The 19,907-nt window shown below is 41.2% G+C and overlaps 1 protein-coding gene across 2 annotated transcripts in view; it reads right to left on the reverse strand.

The window, feature by feature from the left end:
- Positions 1-19,907, reverse strand: part of LOC139451133 (cytoplasmic dynein 2 heavy chain 1-like) — an 87,559-nt gene that overhangs the window by 14,111 nt on the left and 53,541 nt on the right. Inside the window, exons 49-61 of one of the 2 annotated variants that reach the window (XM_071232929.1) lie at positions 17,608-17,847; positions 15,697-15,834; positions 13,927-14,201; positions 13,280-13,403; positions 12,854-12,975; positions 11,729-11,942; positions 10,892-11,143; positions 8,870-8,890; positions 6,573-6,795; positions 5,796-5,959; positions 4,546-4,665; positions 4,061-4,195; positions 2,947-3,090 (exon numbers count right to left, since the gene is read on the reverse strand). In XM_071232929.1, the coding sequence (XP_071089030.1) occupies positions 2,947-3,090; positions 4,061-4,195; positions 4,546-4,665; positions 5,796-5,959; positions 6,573-6,795; positions 8,870-8,890; positions 10,892-11,143; positions 11,729-11,942; positions 12,854-12,975; positions 13,280-13,403; positions 13,927-14,201; positions 15,697-15,834; positions 17,608-17,847 (2,172 nt within the window). The remainder of the gene's footprint in view (positions 1-2,946; positions 3,091-4,060; positions 4,196-4,545; positions 4,666-5,795; positions 5,960-6,572; positions 6,796-8,869; positions 8,891-10,891; positions 11,144-11,728; positions 11,943-12,853; positions 12,976-13,279; positions 13,404-13,926; positions 14,202-15,696; positions 15,835-17,607; positions 17,848-19,907) is intronic. The other variant, XM_071232930.1, reaches the window with a different exon arrangement.

A 19,907-nucleotide genomic window follows, 5' to 3' on the forward strand; every position in this document is an offset into this window, starting at 1 on the left:
GCGGCCAACTCCGAAGAGTCGACCGGCCCCTCTCCCGCTAACTCCCTCTGTACAGCCGACAGATACACGGAGTGTACGGACACACGGAGCTGTTGGCATGCATTATGATATTGCTCCTCGAAGCATATGTTAGCAGCCTTCAACTCCGCACCGCACGCGGGAAAGGGGGGGCAACAGCCGGCCCTGCTTGACCTTAGTCAAGTTGGGTGTCTCCGACTCTGGCATGGGCGCAGCCACCTGAGGCTGTGCCTGGACAATCCTGTCCCGCACGTGCCTCTGCACCCGGCCCGATGCCGAGTCCCGGTGCCGAGGTGCCGGAGGTTCAAGGGAACCCACCTGGCACCGGGCTAGGTATCCACTAGTGGAAGCCTCGGCCTCGGAAGAGGCGTCTGGCTCCGCTAGGGAAAATTGTGCGTCGGTAGTGCACGGGCCGAGCCGGCGCCCGCCACCACTACGCTGGGGATCGACCGCGAGCCAGAGCCGAAGCTCGGTCTCGGATCGTCCCCGAGACAAAGGGAACCAACCTTGCTCCGGGGCAGGTATCCACTAGTGGAAGCCTCGGCCTCGGAAGAGGCGTCTGGCTCCGCTAGGGAAAATTGTGCGTCGGTGGTGCACGGGCCGGCGCCCGCCACCACTACGCTTGGGAGCGACCTCGAGCCGGAGCCGAAGCTCGGTCTCGGATCGTCCCCGAGACAAAGGGAACCCCCCTGGCTCCGGGCTACGAATCCACTAGTGAAAGCCTCGGCCTCGGAAGAGGCGTCTGGCTCCGCTAGGGAAAATTGTGCGTCGGTAGTGCACGGGCCGGCGCCCGCCACCCCTCCGCTGGGGAGCGACCTCGAGCCGGAGCCGAAACCCGGTCTCGGATCGTCCCCGAGATCAAGTGGCCTGCCTCGGCCGACGCCGGGCATAACACAGATCTCGAAGCCGCGTCCGGCGCCGACAACGGGGAAGGCTCAGCCCGTAGCTCCTGCCGGAGCCGAGACTTCACCTCCTCCATCATCGACGCCATCGGCGACTTAAGTAACGCAGAACAGTCTGCCAAAGACAGTGCAGGAGAGGGTGCAGTGCTTACTACGGGGACCCTCTAGCCTTCTCCCCCGGCCCCCGGAGAGGGAGCGGGGGAGACAATCTCGGCAGCTTTTTTACCCTTTTTAGATGGGGAGGGGGGATGTCTTAGTAGATCTGATATCTACCCCAGCCTTTATAGACCTCTTTAAAGTGGAACAAGTCAACTTGTCTCTTTTGGGGGGTAAAGGCAATGTCCTCCGCCAGACATATCAGGCAGCGTTCGTGCCTGTCTTAGAACAACCCGTACACAGTTTGAAGGTCTTTGTAAACAAGACCGTAATTTCTGAGGTGGGCGGGAAGGGTATAACGTGTATCAGTGCGATATAAAGATTGGAAAGATACGTGCTTAAATTGTGAAACTAGAAGCAAAGGCGTAATGTAGAATGCGATTTGTAACGCGATACTAATAGCCAATGTCGTAGTTTAATTAGAACACCAAAGGGGCGTGTTACGCGCTAAGGTGTAAAACCCGTAAAAAAGGTAAGTGTAGTTTATAAATTAACACACCACCTTGGGTTTTGTAAAGGAAAAAATTGTAGACAAATGCTGTATGATATAACAAAACCCCAAGCCGTTTCTTAATGGCCTTGGTGTTACATGTATCAGCCCGTGGAACTACAATATGGACGCCATTACGGCCATTTGAATTCAAAGGTACCGTGCACGTGGCGTCAATTACAACTCTATAACTTCACAATGCGAGGTATTACGCCTTTGCAATGAAAGAAATGTACCATACATACAGTTTGGTCAGCCATGGTTCTTGTCGAACGATAGATTTCTCTTATTTTGTCTTGTGTGAAAAATCAACACGTCTGTCTCTTACAGATGACATAAGGAAAGTGATTTGTGTGAGAGTTGCTCCCCCTGGCGTGAGGCGCCGTTGGTGGTGAGGCCCCGTAAGGGTGGTCGTATATCATACAAAAACGATGTTTTTTGTGTGGTAACATTTTTTATTAAGGAAAATGGTTACAACTATGTCATGTAGATTTTCTTGAGCAAGGAAAATGCAATAAGTGCCCCAAGGAGGATTTAATCAGAAAGAGAATAGGGAGTGTGTTATGAGTGAGTTGATATTGTGTTGTCGTCAACAATACTCCAATCATATCCTGCCATAAAATGAACAACTGAGTGTGTCCCAGGTACACTAGTTGTTGACCTCTAGGCCACGATCCACACAGCAGTGTACAACAACACTTGATCAGCTGGCTGACACTGTTACAACCTCCTTATTACTACCAGCATCGGATGCTGGGCATGTATTTCACTCCAGAATCCCCAAAACAAACAATATGTCCACCAAACCTTTTTTTAACAACTATGGTGTATCAGGACAGATGTTGTCACTAAATTCCTCATGAAAAGAATGTCTTTCAATTTCATAAAAGACACATATGAACATAGTATTCAGATTGTCTTATTTCTAGTCATCCATCTTGTTTATGATATGAAAGATATATGATATCAAAAGTTGCTGAAAATTTCCTAAAGCCATTTGTTTCTTTAAAAAAATACTTATTGATGTTTACACTGGACAACCTCATCCAAACCAAACATCAAAATGATTAACAAATGTAAAATATTACCATTGTCCTACTTTGAGTAAACATCAGTGTCTGTAAATAGTGCTATCATAATGTAAACAACTGATACATTATTTTGTTTGATAGGCATTACTTAGAAATTGACGGATGACAAAGTAGACACAATTTATAGATAATAATTTCTTTAATACTGTAAAAAGCGATGTTTCGGTATAGATCCTTATACCGTTGTCCTTGCTTGACAACGGTATAAGGGTCTATACCGAAACGCTCTTTTTACACAGTATTAAAGAAGTTGTTATCCATAAATTGTGTCAACTGATATAGTACTTACATGTTTCGTTTGAAGTGCTCGCTGGAAGATTCGGAGGAAAGCAGCAAGACTGAAGCGGTACATGTTGTTGATCTTGGAGAGATCGCTGATGACGAAGAACAACATGCTTCCATTCTTTGCCAGTCCAAGATACGTGTTCCTCTCCTGTATCAATTCAGAGTGTGAGTGAGTGAGTGAGTGAGTGAGTGAGTGAGTGAGTGAGTGAGTGAGTGAGTGAGTGAGTGAGAGCGAGCGGTGTTAATGATTTAATCCTAGTCATGTAGCTTTAGCTATAGAAGGCTTGCATGAAGGCATGGTGAAGTGGGGTTTAACTTCACATTCAAGATTTTTTCACTTACATAGCAACATGCATGCATGTGTTATGTGTGGCTGCATGTACTATCCCAAACTTATGTTGGTGCCAGCCTCTGAGATACCATGCCACAGTTTAACAGAATTCCCGACTCAGACACTTATTGATTCTGAGCAGGCCAGTCTGTGTTTCATCCCCTTAATACCAAGCGCATACCATTTGGTATGACATTGCCAGGGGACTGAACCACCGACCTTCTGCTCTCTGGGCAGATGCGCTATCCACTAGACCAGGGAGGCAGTGAGCAAGTGGTGTGGTAAGGTGTGGGATAAATGCATGCCTGAATGTATGATGCTATACATGAACAGCCTAGCAGAGATTTGTCCTGCTGATAGACAGGAGAACCAAATTCTTTGCTTTATTCAAAACGTGTGAAAAAAGAAATTTAGGCTGAAATATTCCCACTATTAGTGAAGTCTCATTAATCCATTTTGACTGGAATCTATCCCAACTGTCAGCATAAACAGAAGCCTGCTTAACTAAAGACAGTGCATAAATGGAAATAGCATTTCTTGTAATGTTCTTTTTGCTTTTTAGATACTCTTGGTCAAAATACCAAAATGAAGCAGTAAATCCAAAAGTGTTTTGCAGGTAATATAAAAAGTTAAACACCTCTTAAATGAACATTTAACAAACCTACCAAAAAGCCTATTTTCAATCAAATGAATTTCTCATGCCATTTATTTGAAATATTTAGTGTGAACTAAAGCATAAAAGAAGAAAGTAACTGGTCTGGTGTAAATACACTGGTGTTAAACTGACCTGGTCGAGTGATGCCTGCAGTCTGACGGACTCGTGCAGGGAGTCGGAGATGGTGATGCTGCTGGCCTTGGTCTTGTTGAGTGAGTCCAACAACTCCTTGTTCTCCAGGATGTTCCCCTTGGCACTCGCCAGCTCCTGAATAGCAACACAAGAGTAATGTACTTAACACAACGCCAGGGTATTGTGTGAAGATGGACATCAGTCAGTCATACAATTACATCTGAAACCTGAAATAAAACATTGATTCATTCCCCGAGAGCAGATGATGTAAATCACTTGATTGTCTGGACAAGACTCAATAATTTACAGACTGACATAATACAGCTGGAATATTGTTCAGTGTGGCATTAAACAATAAACAAACACTGAGTACTGGTATTTAACGACTGCAAATTTCATTTGGAACCAACAGGGTGAGTTTCATATATCAGCATTCCTGACATGAAAATCCTCAGTGGAGCCCCACTGTTATCATTGCCCCTCACCTCCAGCAGGGAGTCCTCTAACTTGGCCAGCTGGATCTTCAGGTCCTCCTCTTGCTTCAGCAGCTCCGTCTTCCTCACCTCCAACTCTGGCTTCTCGTGCTGCAGCGTCATCGCCAGCAGCTGGAGCAGACATTCACAAGACATTGTAGCAACAATATGCGATGTCAGTAAAATCTGACCTCATAATCCTATAGGATACTTCTCTGCATGGGTCGGACATCCCCCCAATAGGAAGTCATGATTCACCTGACACAACATCCTGTGGAAGTATGTGATATCATCATACAGATCTCTTAATCCCATATCCTATATCTCTGTGTAAAGATCTGACAAACCTTTCACTGTTCAGGGCTCACCCCTGTACTGTTTTCAGATCTTCCTGCAGAGAGGTATTATTTATGAAAAATAAACGATGAGTGGGAGTTGTTGCACTGAGGGGTACGATAAACAACGACCACAAGTTGTTTGTTTCTCATACAGGATATCAACATTATGTACAGCCTGTTTAAGGATGATGATAAAATGTATAAGCTTTATTATAATTACTCCTATTTTAAAAATGATCACTCCCAAAATAAAATCCGACATCAGCAATGTCAGACAAGTCCATTTTATGCACAGGTGGGTACTTCCCGCATTCTTCTCACAATCCTCACATCTATTAGCTGTACCTTTTCTCCCAATACTGATTGTCATACCTCTCCTGCTTTTTTATGCGATCATTCGGCATCACATTTATCTACATTGCCCAGCTTCGTCTACTGGGAACAACTCACTACACACTCCCCTCTCAAAAATAACGTTGTCCAATTTATGAAGTCATCAAGTTGCAAGTGCATGTTCGAATCTCCAGAAATGACGTCATGATAGATCGATGTTTTATCGTGAAATAAACCACAATTTTTTCTTCAGTGGTCTTTGGGATTTATTGCGTCCCTATCTAATATGTCAGAGTAAAAGATCAGACTTAATGAGATTGCTACAATATGGCATGTATCTCAAACATGAGTCTGCAAGTCTGCCTATTGGCCTTGCACAGCTGACTGATATTGGTCATTGTGGACAGACATTCATTAAGCATACACTTAACTTAACTTCTGCATTAGCATTGACTGACTGGTCATTATGAAAACTTTCAAGTTGGACAATTGAACAAAGGGATAATTGGTCACTCAGACACAATGGTAGACAATATGTTTGATCAGCTGAGAGCACATGTGTGGACTCAGATTGAGTGTCCATCCACTGACCTGGCCAGTGAGTCCGGCCCTTGTGGTGGTGAAGTTGACCTCGGTGATGACCGATGCTGCATCCGGGGGAATCTCAGGACTTGGGTTCCTCGTGGTCAGGAACAGTCGGAACTCCTCATTGTAGTCTATTGTCTTCTCTCCGATCTGGACAACATAGCGAGGGCCTGGCACGAGAAGAAACTTTCAAATGAAATCTGAAAACATGCTTGAGGAGCTTGAATCCTAAATAAAACATCAAAGCATGGTATATTGGGATCTGAAGGCCCAAATCCCAAAATGTATTTGAAAAAAACTTGTCATCAATGTGTTTTGACATGAAAAAGACACAATGCAAGTACATGAGAAATCACCTGCATCACATGTAAATTTGATCGGCAGAATGTTGCCTAATTTTGGGTTGTACAGAAGTTGTACAGTTGCTAAATTGTACTTTTAGTAGTATCAACAGTTTATGACATGCTGACTTATCTACTTTCATATTTTAATTCCATAACATAGTTCTTCTGGTTTCATTCAAGATTCGTAGACTGTAGTATCATAACAATCGATATTGTATACATTATATTCAGTCGTATTACAATGTGTGATGAAAGAGGGAAATTTAACATTTGAATAGGATCTGAAATATGGAGTCATGGAATGGAGGTGAGACTAGAGTATACCAAAAGTCTGCCTATACTTTATCTCCATCAATATCAAATTCTTAAAAAGCTGGTTGAATTTCTTCAAGCCAGTCAACAAGGTCTACACATAATGAAATTCTCCCTGCCAACTCACCCTGAGCTGTGAGATCGCCCCTCAGCAGTGGGTACAGAACCGGTTCAATGCCGTCCATCTCCTGGATGATAAGAGTCTTGCCAAAGCGGACGGCCAGTTCCAAGGCAGTGCTGAAGTTGGCATCCTGTTGGTTGACTATCTCCAGGCGGCTCTCCTTCAGGTGCGTCTTCAGCCATTCTGTCGCCCGCGACGACGGGTCAATCAAGAATGGACGCAGTGAACTCTGCAGATAATAGACATATTAAGGAACATCACCTATGAAGCAGTCTTTTGCATATTCTGTGATAATTTAACAGACACTATATGGGTACATTTTATACAATGAATGAGTGAGGCCAAACACAGTTATGTGAACATATTGCCAAGTGTGGAGTGTCAGTTAAGCTTGTTTACCTTGTAACCTATCATCCACAGCATTAGAAATTGGCACTAGTCCATTAGTCCTTGCCAAACTTCCCAATAGCTGAAGGTATCATAAGGATTAGTAGAAATTTGTCATTATTAAGGGTTTTGCTATATGATATCATCATAAGGACTAGTAGAAATTTGTCATTATTTGGGGTTTTGCTATATGATATCATCATAAGGACTAGTAGAAATTTGTCATTATTAAGGGTTTTGCTATATGATATAATCATAAAGACTAGTTGACTAAAAATGATAGTTTCGACTGCTGATCCAGCAGGTTAATATAATGTATGCATAATTTATTGTAGTAAGCACATAAACTTGCATTCAGTAAACTAGAAAAAAGTGATTTTCAGAAGAATAAAAATCTGTTCTTGTTTTATACGGTTGGCACAATCTGTAAACTACCTCCGTAATGTTCAAGAAGTCTTGTCTTATTGGTATTACACAAGTACTAAACACAGTTTGTGAACACTTTGATTACTACCAACATATCATCACGCTGTAATGCCACACATTCGTGCAGCATTGACTTCCCAACTGTCAACACATATATTTGTCAACTTACCTTGTCCACTCAGCATGAGTCATCAACAATAACTTTTTATTACGATGAAGACAATGATGATGGTTTGAAGTAACCGATTTCAAAATCATTTTATATTAATCAGATAAAGTAAGATGTTATTCTAATACACAATAAAGCAGCGCGTCAACATACCACGATGAACAAACACACAAACGATAGAATCAGCAACGCAAACAAGAAAAGAACACATGCTGAAAATTAAACAATTGTGAAAAGCCAATACCGGTAAACTTCACTCATAGGCTGAAAAAAAAACACCTCCAAAAATAATCTGTTCCGAAAATCAACAATTCAACACTGTGATGTAACAAGTACAGTAAAATGACCAATAAAAAGAAAGGACGTATATCAATAAAAGGAAGTATGCAACATCCAATAAAAGTGAAGACTATTGAATAAATGTTTGTAGAGTAGGGAGACTTATTGAGTCTGTAGATGTTAAATTTGGATTAGATTCTCAAACTTCCTTACAGCTTGTATGCATATAGCTACAGTGAAACCTTGCTTACTCAAAGTCCTAGGGACCTCGAAACCATTAAAAGACCGATAAAGATTCCCTTGGACCATGGAGACGGTGTTAGAAATGAAGTGAGGTTTCAGGGGCATTTACACTTCCTGCTGTTGTATTTGAATCTGGGGACTCACTTAATCTGAAAGTTTTAACATGGAGGTAACGACAAAGACCCCATGCTAAAGTTTGAACCCAGTAAATGATATATCAAGTTCCACGAGTCCGAGTTAAAAAGGCTTCACCATTATCACTTCTGTTTGATATTGAAATAACCATAAACAAGTTTACCTGATTTGACTATATTTATCTAATGTGCTAACACTCAATTATTGTTATATCCACTTATTTTCCTTGTGTGTGTGTGGATGAGTTGAGACAACAGCACAATGATGGCAGTATAAAGCAGTAAGCTACCTAGGAATCCAACAGGTAATAGAACTAATACCGCAACACAAGAACTGACAGAAAAAACACAGCATGTAGCTTTCCTCCTTTGTGCAAAGAAAAAAGTGGATTTAGGAAGTGGTTGAAGCAATAAAAGCGCCCGGCCCGAGCAGGACCTTCGAGAAAAAATATTTGTTAACATCAGCCATAATGGACAAATGAAAAAGCCTGTCCCATGGAACCCAATACAGTTGGTGATGAAACGGGACAGGAGTGATGGGTGCAAGATGTATCATTAATGGGTTGATGAAGGAAACGAGGCAGGTGAGAGATGTGATGACTTCACACGATGGTGGTGGCAGAACTCAATCAGGAAGCAGTGCACAGGTTTAGCAAGTGTCTTACCCCAACTGGTAGGTTGTTGATCTGGCAGAGAAAGTGTTCGGTTATTTTATGTTACAGTGCATGAGCACGGCACTGTGTCACCCGTTGTCATAGTAACAGTGATGACATTGTGCCACCTGTTGTCATAGTTACAGTGTACACTTAAATGGCATAAAACCACTCAGTTACAGTTACAGTTGTGCCACTTGTCAGTTACAGTATACTGATTGCATTGTGCCACTAGTCATAGCTGTGGTATAAGAGCAGGTATAACACTATTTGCAATCTGTTGTCACGGAAACAGTGTCAATGGGGTAGACTATGCACCTAGATGTCATGGTTACAATTCTTACAAGGAATACCTTCCAAGGACTGTCTGAGCAAGGCATTGGCTGAATGAATCAACATCCGGTCAATGTTCTGCAATATGTTGTTATGGTTACAATACATAAGCAGTGTTCTGCAATCTGTTGTTATGGTAACAACATCTCTGCATTGCTATGCAGCCTGTTGTTATGGTAACAATTTCTTCGCATTGCTATGCAGCCTGTTGTTATGGCAACAATATTTAAGCAGTGCTCTGCATTTTGTTGTTATGTAACAATATCTATGCATTGCTATGCAGCCTGTTGTTATGGTAACAATATCTTCGCATTGTTATGCAGCCTGTTGATATGGCAACAATGTTTAAGCAATGCTCTGCATTCTGTTGTTATGGTAACAATATCTATGCATTGCTATGGAGCCTGTTGTTATGGTAACAATATCTAAGCAGCATCCTACAGCCTGTTGTCATGTTTACAAGATGCCAAGTGACCTACAGCGGTATTGTAGTGTGGTCAATACACAGTTGCACAGCACAGAAGCAGAGATTAATCCAAGTGTTAATGCATCTTCAGTCTACAGGCACATGTGGTGCTGTTATTGGCAACTACTCCCTAGATGATGAATCATCGTGAACATTTATAACACCATGTCTATATCATGAAAAAAACATCTGTAGCAAGGAACAATAACAAACTCCAACAATTTTAACATAACTGCCTCGGTTACCTTCTTACGACTGAAAACCAACTTATTCCTCTCATCCTGTAACATACCATTCTCAGTCTCAGCCTTAAACACTCATTCATGTAAACAAAATAAATCTTCATTCAAAAATAAATTTAAAAAAATGGATGTGTCACACAATTAAAAATAGTCAAGCAGTAAGTCTAATTCTTATCTTTAATGCCTCTGAAATAGTAAGTCTAATTCTCATCTATAATATCTTTCAAATAGTAGGTCTATTTCTCCTCTAAAATATCTTTCAAATAGTAAGTATATTTCTCCTCTATAATATCTTTCAAATAGTAGGTCTATTTCTCATCTATAATATCTTTTAAATAGTAAGTCTATTTCTCTTCTAAAATATCTTTCAAATAGTAAGTCTTTTCTCATCTATAATATCTTTCAAATAGTAGGTCTATTTCTCATCAATAATATCTTTCAAATAGTAAGTCTAGTTCTCATTTGTAATATCTTTCAAATAGTAAGTCTTATTCCCATCTATAACATCTTTCAAATAGTAAGTCTAATTCTCATCAATAATATCTTTCAAATATATGTCTTCTTAATAAAAGCAACGAAAAACATTTCCAAAGTCATGTAATCTCTGCTAACAGTCCATTGTACGATTCCAACCATATCATGAACATGTGTTTAAGAATCACAATCAAATTGTGATAATACAAGTTCACAATAATTATGCTGAGCAACAGCTTCTTGAATAGTGATATTAAAAAAATGTACACATCATGATATAAGTCATTACATGGAAAACCCTTCATGACCAACTTTTAGTCTCATTGTCAGTATTTAAACAATGTCACTTCATGCAAATGACAAATCATGACAAACCATGACAGCCATGACAAATCTAATCAGATGTTTTAAAACATTTCTTATCATAATAGTTTGTGCATGGACTATTAGAATGAGTTGACATGGGAATGATATGGTCTTCTCCCACGCTGGAGTAACTCTGCCTCCATCAGGACATACCTGCAGAATGACCAGGGCGTTCTCCATGGACAGATCATCAGACGGGAGACCTTCTGACTTCCAGATCAGTTGTTCACTCTCGGTACTGAGGAAGCGGCGGAGATCGAACTCCCCGACTCCGATGGTGTCCATCCAACCCTGCAGGGTGTCTTTGCGGACGTCTTCAGGCGCGGAGGACATGTATGTGATGAACGCTGATGCCAGCATGGCTTGTTTGGGTAGCTCGCTGAGGACTGTGGAGAGCCCACCAACCTGGCAGTTTAAAAAATACCAAACAGGCATGTAAATGGACATCACATATTAGCTATGCAGAGGTGATCAAAGGTGTGAAGAACAAGCAAATGCCAGAATATGGACCCTTCTTTAAAAAAATCCTTGATCAATCCTTGTAACTAACTGAGAGAGGAAGGTAGAGAGGGGAGAGAGAGAAGGGAGAGGAGAGAGGTAGAGAGAGGAGAGATAGAGAGAGGTAGAGAGAAGAGAGGGGAGAGAAAGGTAGAGAGGAGAGAGAGAGGTAGAAAGGAGAGAGAGAGAGAGAGAGAGAGAGAGAGAGAGAGAGAGAGAGAGAGAGAGAGAGAGAGAGAGAGAGAGTGTAGACTATGTGGAGATACATTAGACAGTCATGGTGAAATGACATCAGTTTTTCCACCCACCTTCCTCTCTCCAGGCAGACGCTCTATCCACTAGACCAACAAGGTTGTCCATCAGATAAGAAACAGGATAAGGAGATTGTATGTACCCCTGTACAACAGAGTTCCTTCACTATCCCATGGTAAACTACCTATTATGAATTCAACCCAAGAACAAGGTGTGAGATGTGATCGTGGGTATCCTCACCTGGGTGTTCCACCTCTGATATTCCCCATCTAGTTTGGACACAAGGGTCTCTGCAGCCTGTATGGTCTCGTTCTCCTTGTCCAACTTGATCTTCAACTCTGCTGCCTCCTTTGTCAGGGTCTCAAATCTGTTGCGGAGCTGGGCCACCTTGTTGTCGACCTCATTCAGGGCACCGCTAAGTCGACTCATGCGAGACTCTGCTTTCTCCAGGTTCCTATAAACACATAAATAGGTAAATAGTCATGGGATCCTGCCCATATGTGAGTGAGTGAGTGAGTGAGTGAGTGAGTGAGTGAGTGAGTGAGTGAGTGAGTGAGTGAGTGAGTATGATAAACTTCAAATTTTTCAGTTTCGTCGATTTTATTGATTTTAGTGAGTTTTGTTTAACACAGCTATAACAGTATTTTAATAATATCACAGTGTGTGAGCTTGATGTGGGAGAAAAGCTCAAAGTGATGCAGTCTTATATTTACAACTTGAGTGATCCTCGTGAATACCAGTATGGGGCTGACAACAATCAGGGCAAATCTGACATTTAATGACTCAAAGATACTTGAGTGCCCTTAAAATCTGTAACAGCTCAATCCATCAACAATCAGGCAAAGGAAGACTTCACTTAACATAAGGGGGCACGGATGGCCCAGACATCGGAGTCACCACAATTCACTGTGCACTGTTGCTCCCCAGAAACCTGTGATCATGGGTGTGAATCCCGGTTTGTCCCGATGATGTTTCTAGGTTTGTCCTGATGATGTTTCTAGGTTTGTCCCGATGATGTTTCTAGGTTTGTCCAGATGATGTTTCTAGGTTTGTCCTGATGATGTTTCTAGGTTTGTCCAGATGATGTTTCTAGGTTTGTCCAGATGATGTTTCTAGGTTTGTCCAGATGATGTTTCTAGGTTTGTCCAGATGATGTTTCTAGGTTTGTCCTGATGATGTTTCTAGGTTTGTCAGCACCACATCTTTACTCCTGGGTTTCACCAAAGTGGCAACATGCATCACTTCGGGCTTTCCTCCCACAAACTGACATGCCATGATACCAATATAATACTGTTCAAAGCAGTGTTAAATCCAACTCACCCCTCACTCCATGACAAAAGCCCTTGAAGTTATTGTTTTACTTACTTTCTCAGCTCATTTTGTTCATTCTCCAGTGGTCCAATCTTCTCCAGTACATAGGAGTACTGTACATTAGCCTTCACCCATGCCGCCAGGGGCTCCGCTATCACAGACGCTCTTCTGGCATTCTGTCAAGCACAGGACAACACATATCATTTAGACACTATAGAGACAATATAATATATACAAACTGGTAGTTGAGCACCTAGACCCTCTCAGCAGTCATTGCTACAGATCATTACCAATCACCTTTCACAACAAACAATATCTTGTCCTAAGAATAAATTATATAAGCAAGACATATTCCTACTTGTTGGTGCTATATTCCTCTACAAATTTTAAGAGGTGCCTGAAACATATCTATGCACATTTCAAATGCCAGTTTGGAGTGGAAATGTTTTACAAAGGAAATCTCGATGGCTAGAGACCTACCACAGGGTCAAACGAATCCTTGTTCTTCTTCAGCAAATCCTCAACACTCTTGCGTATCTCTGCCGTGATCTTCCGCGCATCGAAGGTCTGGATATCCTCCTTCACACCACGCTTGGCCAGAAAACTGTGGAGGTGAGTATTCAGAATTACAGGTTAATGCTATCTTTAGATGGTTTAGGAATCCACACATGATAAGGCTGAAATGATAAACAAGCATTTGTCTTCCAAAAAATTAATTCTGTACACATCAAACTACTGCATTTCCTTGTCAAGACTGGAATTGGGCAGCTGTCTCTTTTTATTATGGCTAATTATTACATTATTAACCGCTGCAGTTCATCATACTGAAGACAGAATAATGATGTACTGCTTGAGGGATAATCTTCATTATATTTGTTGTTTAACTTCGAGTCAACGATATTCCCACTATTGCTGTAGCCCTGTAAATAATCAAGTGTGCACCAGACAAACCAGGGATTGATGTAATGAGCAATGTCCCACCCTATCAGGGTATGTTGACACACAATGTACCAAGTCACTGAGTCTGACCACCGGATCCACTGCGTCACCTCATACAATTGGGGGCCAGGAATTCCCCAAATTCCCCAACCCCCCAAATCTCCAATTATACATGTCTATGTTCTCACCTCTTCATGCTGACCCAGGATGTATCAAATATCCCCATGAGTCTGAGCACCCCTTCCAGGATGACGCGGATGATTTCTGGCGGGGCTCGCAGGGCGCGGATCTCGGACAGGGAATCGGTCTTGATGCTTCCGACAGCCTTCCTGGTGGCCTGGACAAGGGGTTCCACATCCATCAGCTCCACGTCGATGGCCTTCTTCCTCTTCTCCAGCAGCTTGTTCTCCTCCGCAGCCTGCTGCTTCAACACCTCCATCTCGTTCTTCTGGTCACTGGCGTTCTGCAACAGCATCACTCACAACACTCACTTGAAGCCTCTTGCTCATGAATGCATCGGTAGGGAGGAGGAGGTAAAGTGACCATGTTGCTTTATGCACAGTTTCTAAGCAATGTGCATCAGGATTTATATACAAAACAAGAGATTTTCCTGGGTCTATCGACACTGAAACCTTTTGAAAATGCATAATGGATTTTGACTCTTGATAAGTATCAAGTGACTGAAAGCTTATGTCCAGGCATGACAACGTGAATGAGGATTCAAACTCAGAAAACATCATTGCAATGTTGCATGACTTCAGGCCTCACTACCACTTCTTTTTTTTTTGTGTCAGTTTGCTGAAATCTATTTCATAAATTCCACTATACATTTTCATAGTGTGTCAGTATATACATTTATCATCCCACAGGAGATATCGCTTGGATTAGATCAAGCGATATCTACACTGTAGATATCGCTGCAATGAAATTACATCACAATGCTTTGCAGACCTATGTGACATCACTGGTTACCATGACGTCACAATCAAATGACATCACTAATGGCTCTGCTACTGAAGCCGTTAGCAGTACTTTTTTACACTGAAGACACTGCTAATTACTGTCTACCAATTGAAAAAGATGATAAATAAAATCTCACCTGAGTGTCTTTTGATATAAAATATATCAACACTCGTTGATTAAAGTGGCAAAAATCCTCGGCAAGCCTTGGAATTTTTCCACTTTCATCAACTCGTGTTGATATATTTGATATCAAAAGACACTCGGGTGAGATTCTCTATGTCAGTCCTGGGGATTCTCGGGACTACTTTTGCAAAAGATTAAAAGAGAGCTGACACTGTGACCTCCTGGACGTCTACAGGTTAGGGACATGTGGCAAACTCAACTCCACTCACGTCACAGATATAGTGAGTGAGTGAGTATGGTTTTACACAATATCCAGCAATATTACGGCGGGGGACACCAGAAATGGGCTTCACACATTGTACCCATGTCGGTATTTGAACCCGGGTCTTCGGCGTGACGAGCGAATGCTTTAACCACTTGGCTACCTGACTGCCCCCATTACAGATATAAAACTGTGCATTGTGTTTGAAACAAAACTCGGTGATTGAGTTAAAAAAAGCAGAAATGGAGAGTCTGAATTTTGTAGTTCTTATGTAAATGTTATAATGATTCATTTTCCCAAAATGGGACACAACATTTTGTGTCAGGTAACAAAGGGTAAATCAGTTGAAAACAAATAATGAAAATAAGAATCATACATGAAGAAACTTTCACACTTTCATACACTGTCCTCCTAGTACAACTTTCTGAGGTCGAGTGAAACACTATTATGGTTATCTTGTTGCAATTTCACAGGAAGCAACTGACTTTACTCTGCTCTTGAAAGGACAATTACACATGTTTATGCATTCTGTCACAATAAAAAAATTCAAAGCATATAATCATATTTCATTGCAGTACACATGCTTGACTGTCGACTGTTGACTGCCCACCTGCATGCTGACGGTGATCTCGCGGAGAGCGGCATCAGCCTCTGACTGTTTCTGTGCCAGGAGCTGACTCTGGTCTGCAGCCTTCCGCTTCAGCTCATCCACCAGGTGCTTGGCATCATTCAACTTGGACACACCAGCCTGGGCAACAACAAGCACATAACCTCCAGAATCAAACATACCATATTCAACATAATAAGCGCCCAGGGGGCTCTCAAAATTAGAAATAGGGGGCTCTTATTAGAATATTATTTGAAAGATAAATTTCATGGTTATGCTGACAGCCTGAAATGTTTATGTATGACAGATGTATTTTTCCAGAATTCAATTGCCCATAATTAAGGGTGCACATAGCACACGAGTACGTATCATACGCGAAAAAATTAGTCTTGTGTACATTGATCAATCGGAAGGGGTGCTAATTTCGGATTGTTCACCAGCCAATATATCAGCAAATGTCAAAGTGGACACTTATTACGTCGAATACGGTAATTGTATTTTGGATGGCAGAAATCATAATGGCACTGTTAATATAAGGGCTGGACTAAAACCTTTATATGACAGTGTTGTCCATCCCAGACAGTATCTAGATATGGCGTTATTTGATTAAAGAACTTTAGTACTTATCACAGAGATGCTGTCAAACACAATGTGTTTTTAACAGTGAATCATCCCTCAGAGTCCCATTTGTCAGTACATCTGGCCATGGTATTCGGTGCATGTGTTGGTTGGTTGGTTGGTTTGTTGTTTAACGCTGCACTCAGCAATATTCCAGCTATATGACGGCGGTCTGTAAATTATCGAATCTGGACCAGACAATCCAGTGATCGACAACATGAGCATCAATCCACGCAATTGGGATCGATGACATGCATCAACCAAGTCAGCGAGCCTGACCACCCGATCCTGTTAGTCGCCTTTTACAACAAGCATAGTCACCTTTTACAGCAAGTATGGGTTGCTGAAGACCTATTCTACCCCGGAATCTTCAGGGGTCGAAAATGATGGAAAAAATATCCAAAACACATGCCAGAATGCAATCAGTGGTTTAGCTCAAGCATGTGCAATGCATGATAAGTAACAGTCAATGCTGGTAGATCATGGTTAATTCCAGATAAAACTGAGCTGAACTCTTGGAATTTATTAGTGTGACATTTTCTCTCTTACAGTAAACTACTGTTGTAACGAACTCAAAGGGACCACTAATTTTAGTTCGTAATAACCATAGTTCGTTATAAGCATATTTACAGTATATATACAACAAATGGCAGGGCTAAAGAATAAGTTTGTTATAAAGGTTCTGTTTGTTGTAAGCGTGATCGTTATAAACGTAGTTTACTGTATCTGCATAACCCGTCAATAATGACCCTGAGTATATATTTCCAATCTTGATCTCACTGCATTTTGTTCCTACATGCTTACAATCTTATTAATATCAGATCTTAGTTCTCGCTACCGCTAAACAAAGATCTGAGGACATCCCATTAGGGGTCACGTCAGAACGACCTTTCAGAGAATCGCTTACCAGATCATGAAAGTGACAGTCGGAATGTGATTTCTAATCATGCAATCTTGAAATCTTTAACATGGGGTATTTCGAATGTTCTTTTGTTCAGGTTTCAAATTTTTAATCGAGAATTTGTCAAAATATGTTTTGAAGTGTAGTCGCCAGTTTGAAATTAGTGTCATAAAGCACGAGAAAGCTGCCTTCTGATTGGCTAATGTCGACTTCTTGTCAGTCCTTCCATGTTGGTCAAAATTCGCGCAAGGTCGGTCTGACGTGACCCATAATGGGATGTCCTCAGAACTTTGTTTAGCAATACCGAGAACTAAGATCTGATTTTAATGAGATTGACATGCTTATCAAGGGACAAAACAGAATACATGAGGATCAGATGACAATCTGTGATGTACCTGCAGATGCTGTTGCCTCTGTTCAATGCTCTGTTTCTTGGCAGTGTACACCTGATTGTAGGTGTTGAGGAACACCATGTAGCGCCGTGGGGTGGCGCCAAACCTGGAACAGGATTCGTGGACCTGCAGGAAACACCGGCACAGTTCCTCCCCGCCTGACAACTTGCGCTGGTGCTGCCTCTGCTCCCCGATAGAACCACCCTCAATCTTGGGGGGTCGGGTCAGCAGCATGAAGGGCACCTAAAACAGTCCATGTTCTCTTTAACATGATTGATTGATTGATTGATTGATTGATTGATTGATTGATTGATTGTTTGATTGAGTGCGTTGATTGAGTGCGTTGATTGAGTGAGTTGATTGAGTGAGTTGATTGAGTTGATTGAGTGAGCTTTTAGCAATATTCCAGCAATATAATGACTGGGGATCACCAGAAATGGGCTTCACACATTGTACCCATGTCGGGAATTGAACTCGTTTCTTCGGCATGACAAGTGAACGCTTTAACCATTAGGCTACCTAACCGTCCAGTAATAAATTCCACATGGTCTTACACAGCCTAGGTACACATAAGAGAAGAAATACCTTCATCTATTTTAGTGATATCAACAGTGGGGTGGTGGGGTGAAGCCCTGGGTTCGATTCCCTGCATGGGTACAATGCGTGAAGCCCATTTCTGGAGTCTCTCTGCCGTGATATTGCAGGAATATTGCCAAAAGCGCCATAAAACAACACTGTTCCCTCCTTCACTCACTCATGGCGTCTTACTACCCCGATGGACTTAAACCCAACTCATTCATTCATGAATGTGGCAGTGTTGCATGTATGTACATTTTCTGTATTTTATATATTTGTTTACATATAATGTTTGGTAGTGAAATAATGTTTTGACATTTTATTGTGTTGCATTAAATTAAATAAACATGTATAGCTGCTGTATTCTACAGCACTGCTGCAGAGTAATGACCTAATCTCTGCTTGAAGCTTTCTTTTATTTAACTTGGGGGGTTAGGGTAGGTAGCTTGGGGTAGCTTGGGTTGGTCCTTTGTTTAATTCAGCTTATGCCTGATTGGCCTTGTTTAAAATACTAACACCCAGCATTTAACCAGCACACCAGCCACTACACCTTGACCATGCTGACAACAAACAACATTTCCTATGTGTCATATTTTCATCTCATGAAATCGTCCAAACAGGTTAGTAATGTTTTTATACGTATTGTCATAATGTACTTGTATCTGTTTGTGTAATCAGTTGTAGTGTTACAAAGTATTAGTACTTATTTAGATATGTCATCACATATAGTCATATAATTGCAGTCACTTAAATGTTTTAACTAGGTCAATAACTTCCGAGAGAAATACAGCACTGTGTATCTCAATCTTTCCGAAATGTTTCATTTGAGAATGGGTGAGTATGTATGCATTTATGATGTATGTGTTTGGTTATGACAATGTTATTTATGTATAATGTATACTGTTCATTGGTATGTTATATGTAACACATAATTCGTGTTAGCTAAGATTACCAGTCTTTCCTAAGTGAGTATATTGGTCTTTGTATTTCTATTTAGATGCAGGCATCATAGTCCTGTCTGTTTGTGTTTGGTGACCTACAGTTCACCAACAGGGTATGCCTGTATTTTCTTGTGTATGAATGTAATCAATAATTATATTTATCATATCATTACACATGTATAGGGATACAAATGTATATTGTTATTGTAATCATTGTTATTGTAACACATCCTTCAATGTATTTGTTAAAAACATCAGTTCTATCTATTTCTATGATGTCGTCGGTGTGACGATGTGAATGGATATAACTATGACTTCATGTGAATGTGTGTCCTCCTACATATTTATGTATAATGAATAAATCCTCCTAAAATACGCCATGGACCCTAGCATGGTGATCTACCTTCAGCTGCTGGCCATCTGTAGCCCTTTTTTATTATGTATTGTTACATATAGGGATATCTTTTTATGGTTGTATGCTAGTTCTAAATATTAATCTGTGATATTCTAGTTAGTTTATTGTCCACCGATGACAGGTTTTTCTTTAATCTAAATATATGTATTCTTAACGTATAACTTCTCGTCACGATATGGCTGAAATACTGCTGATGTGAAGTTAAATATTAACTCACTCCTAAAATACGACCATGGTTACATGAAAAGTATGTGTTCTCTTCTCTGGCACCTCTCCATGTCATTCTCCTCACACTTCCGACATTGAGTGATGGAGCCAACTCCCAACCAGAACTAGCATGGACCCTTATCCATCAGCTCTCATGACTAAGC

The sequence above is a fragment of the Haliotis cracherodii genome, unplaced genomic scaffold (assembly GCF_022045235.1).
Source record: "Haliotis cracherodii isolate W230 unplaced genomic scaffold, xgHalCrac1.p SCAF_8, whole genome shotgun sequence".
In the NCBI taxonomy this organism is placed as follows: Eukaryota; Metazoa; Mollusca; class Gastropoda; order Lepetellida; family Haliotidae; genus Haliotis; species Haliotis cracherodii.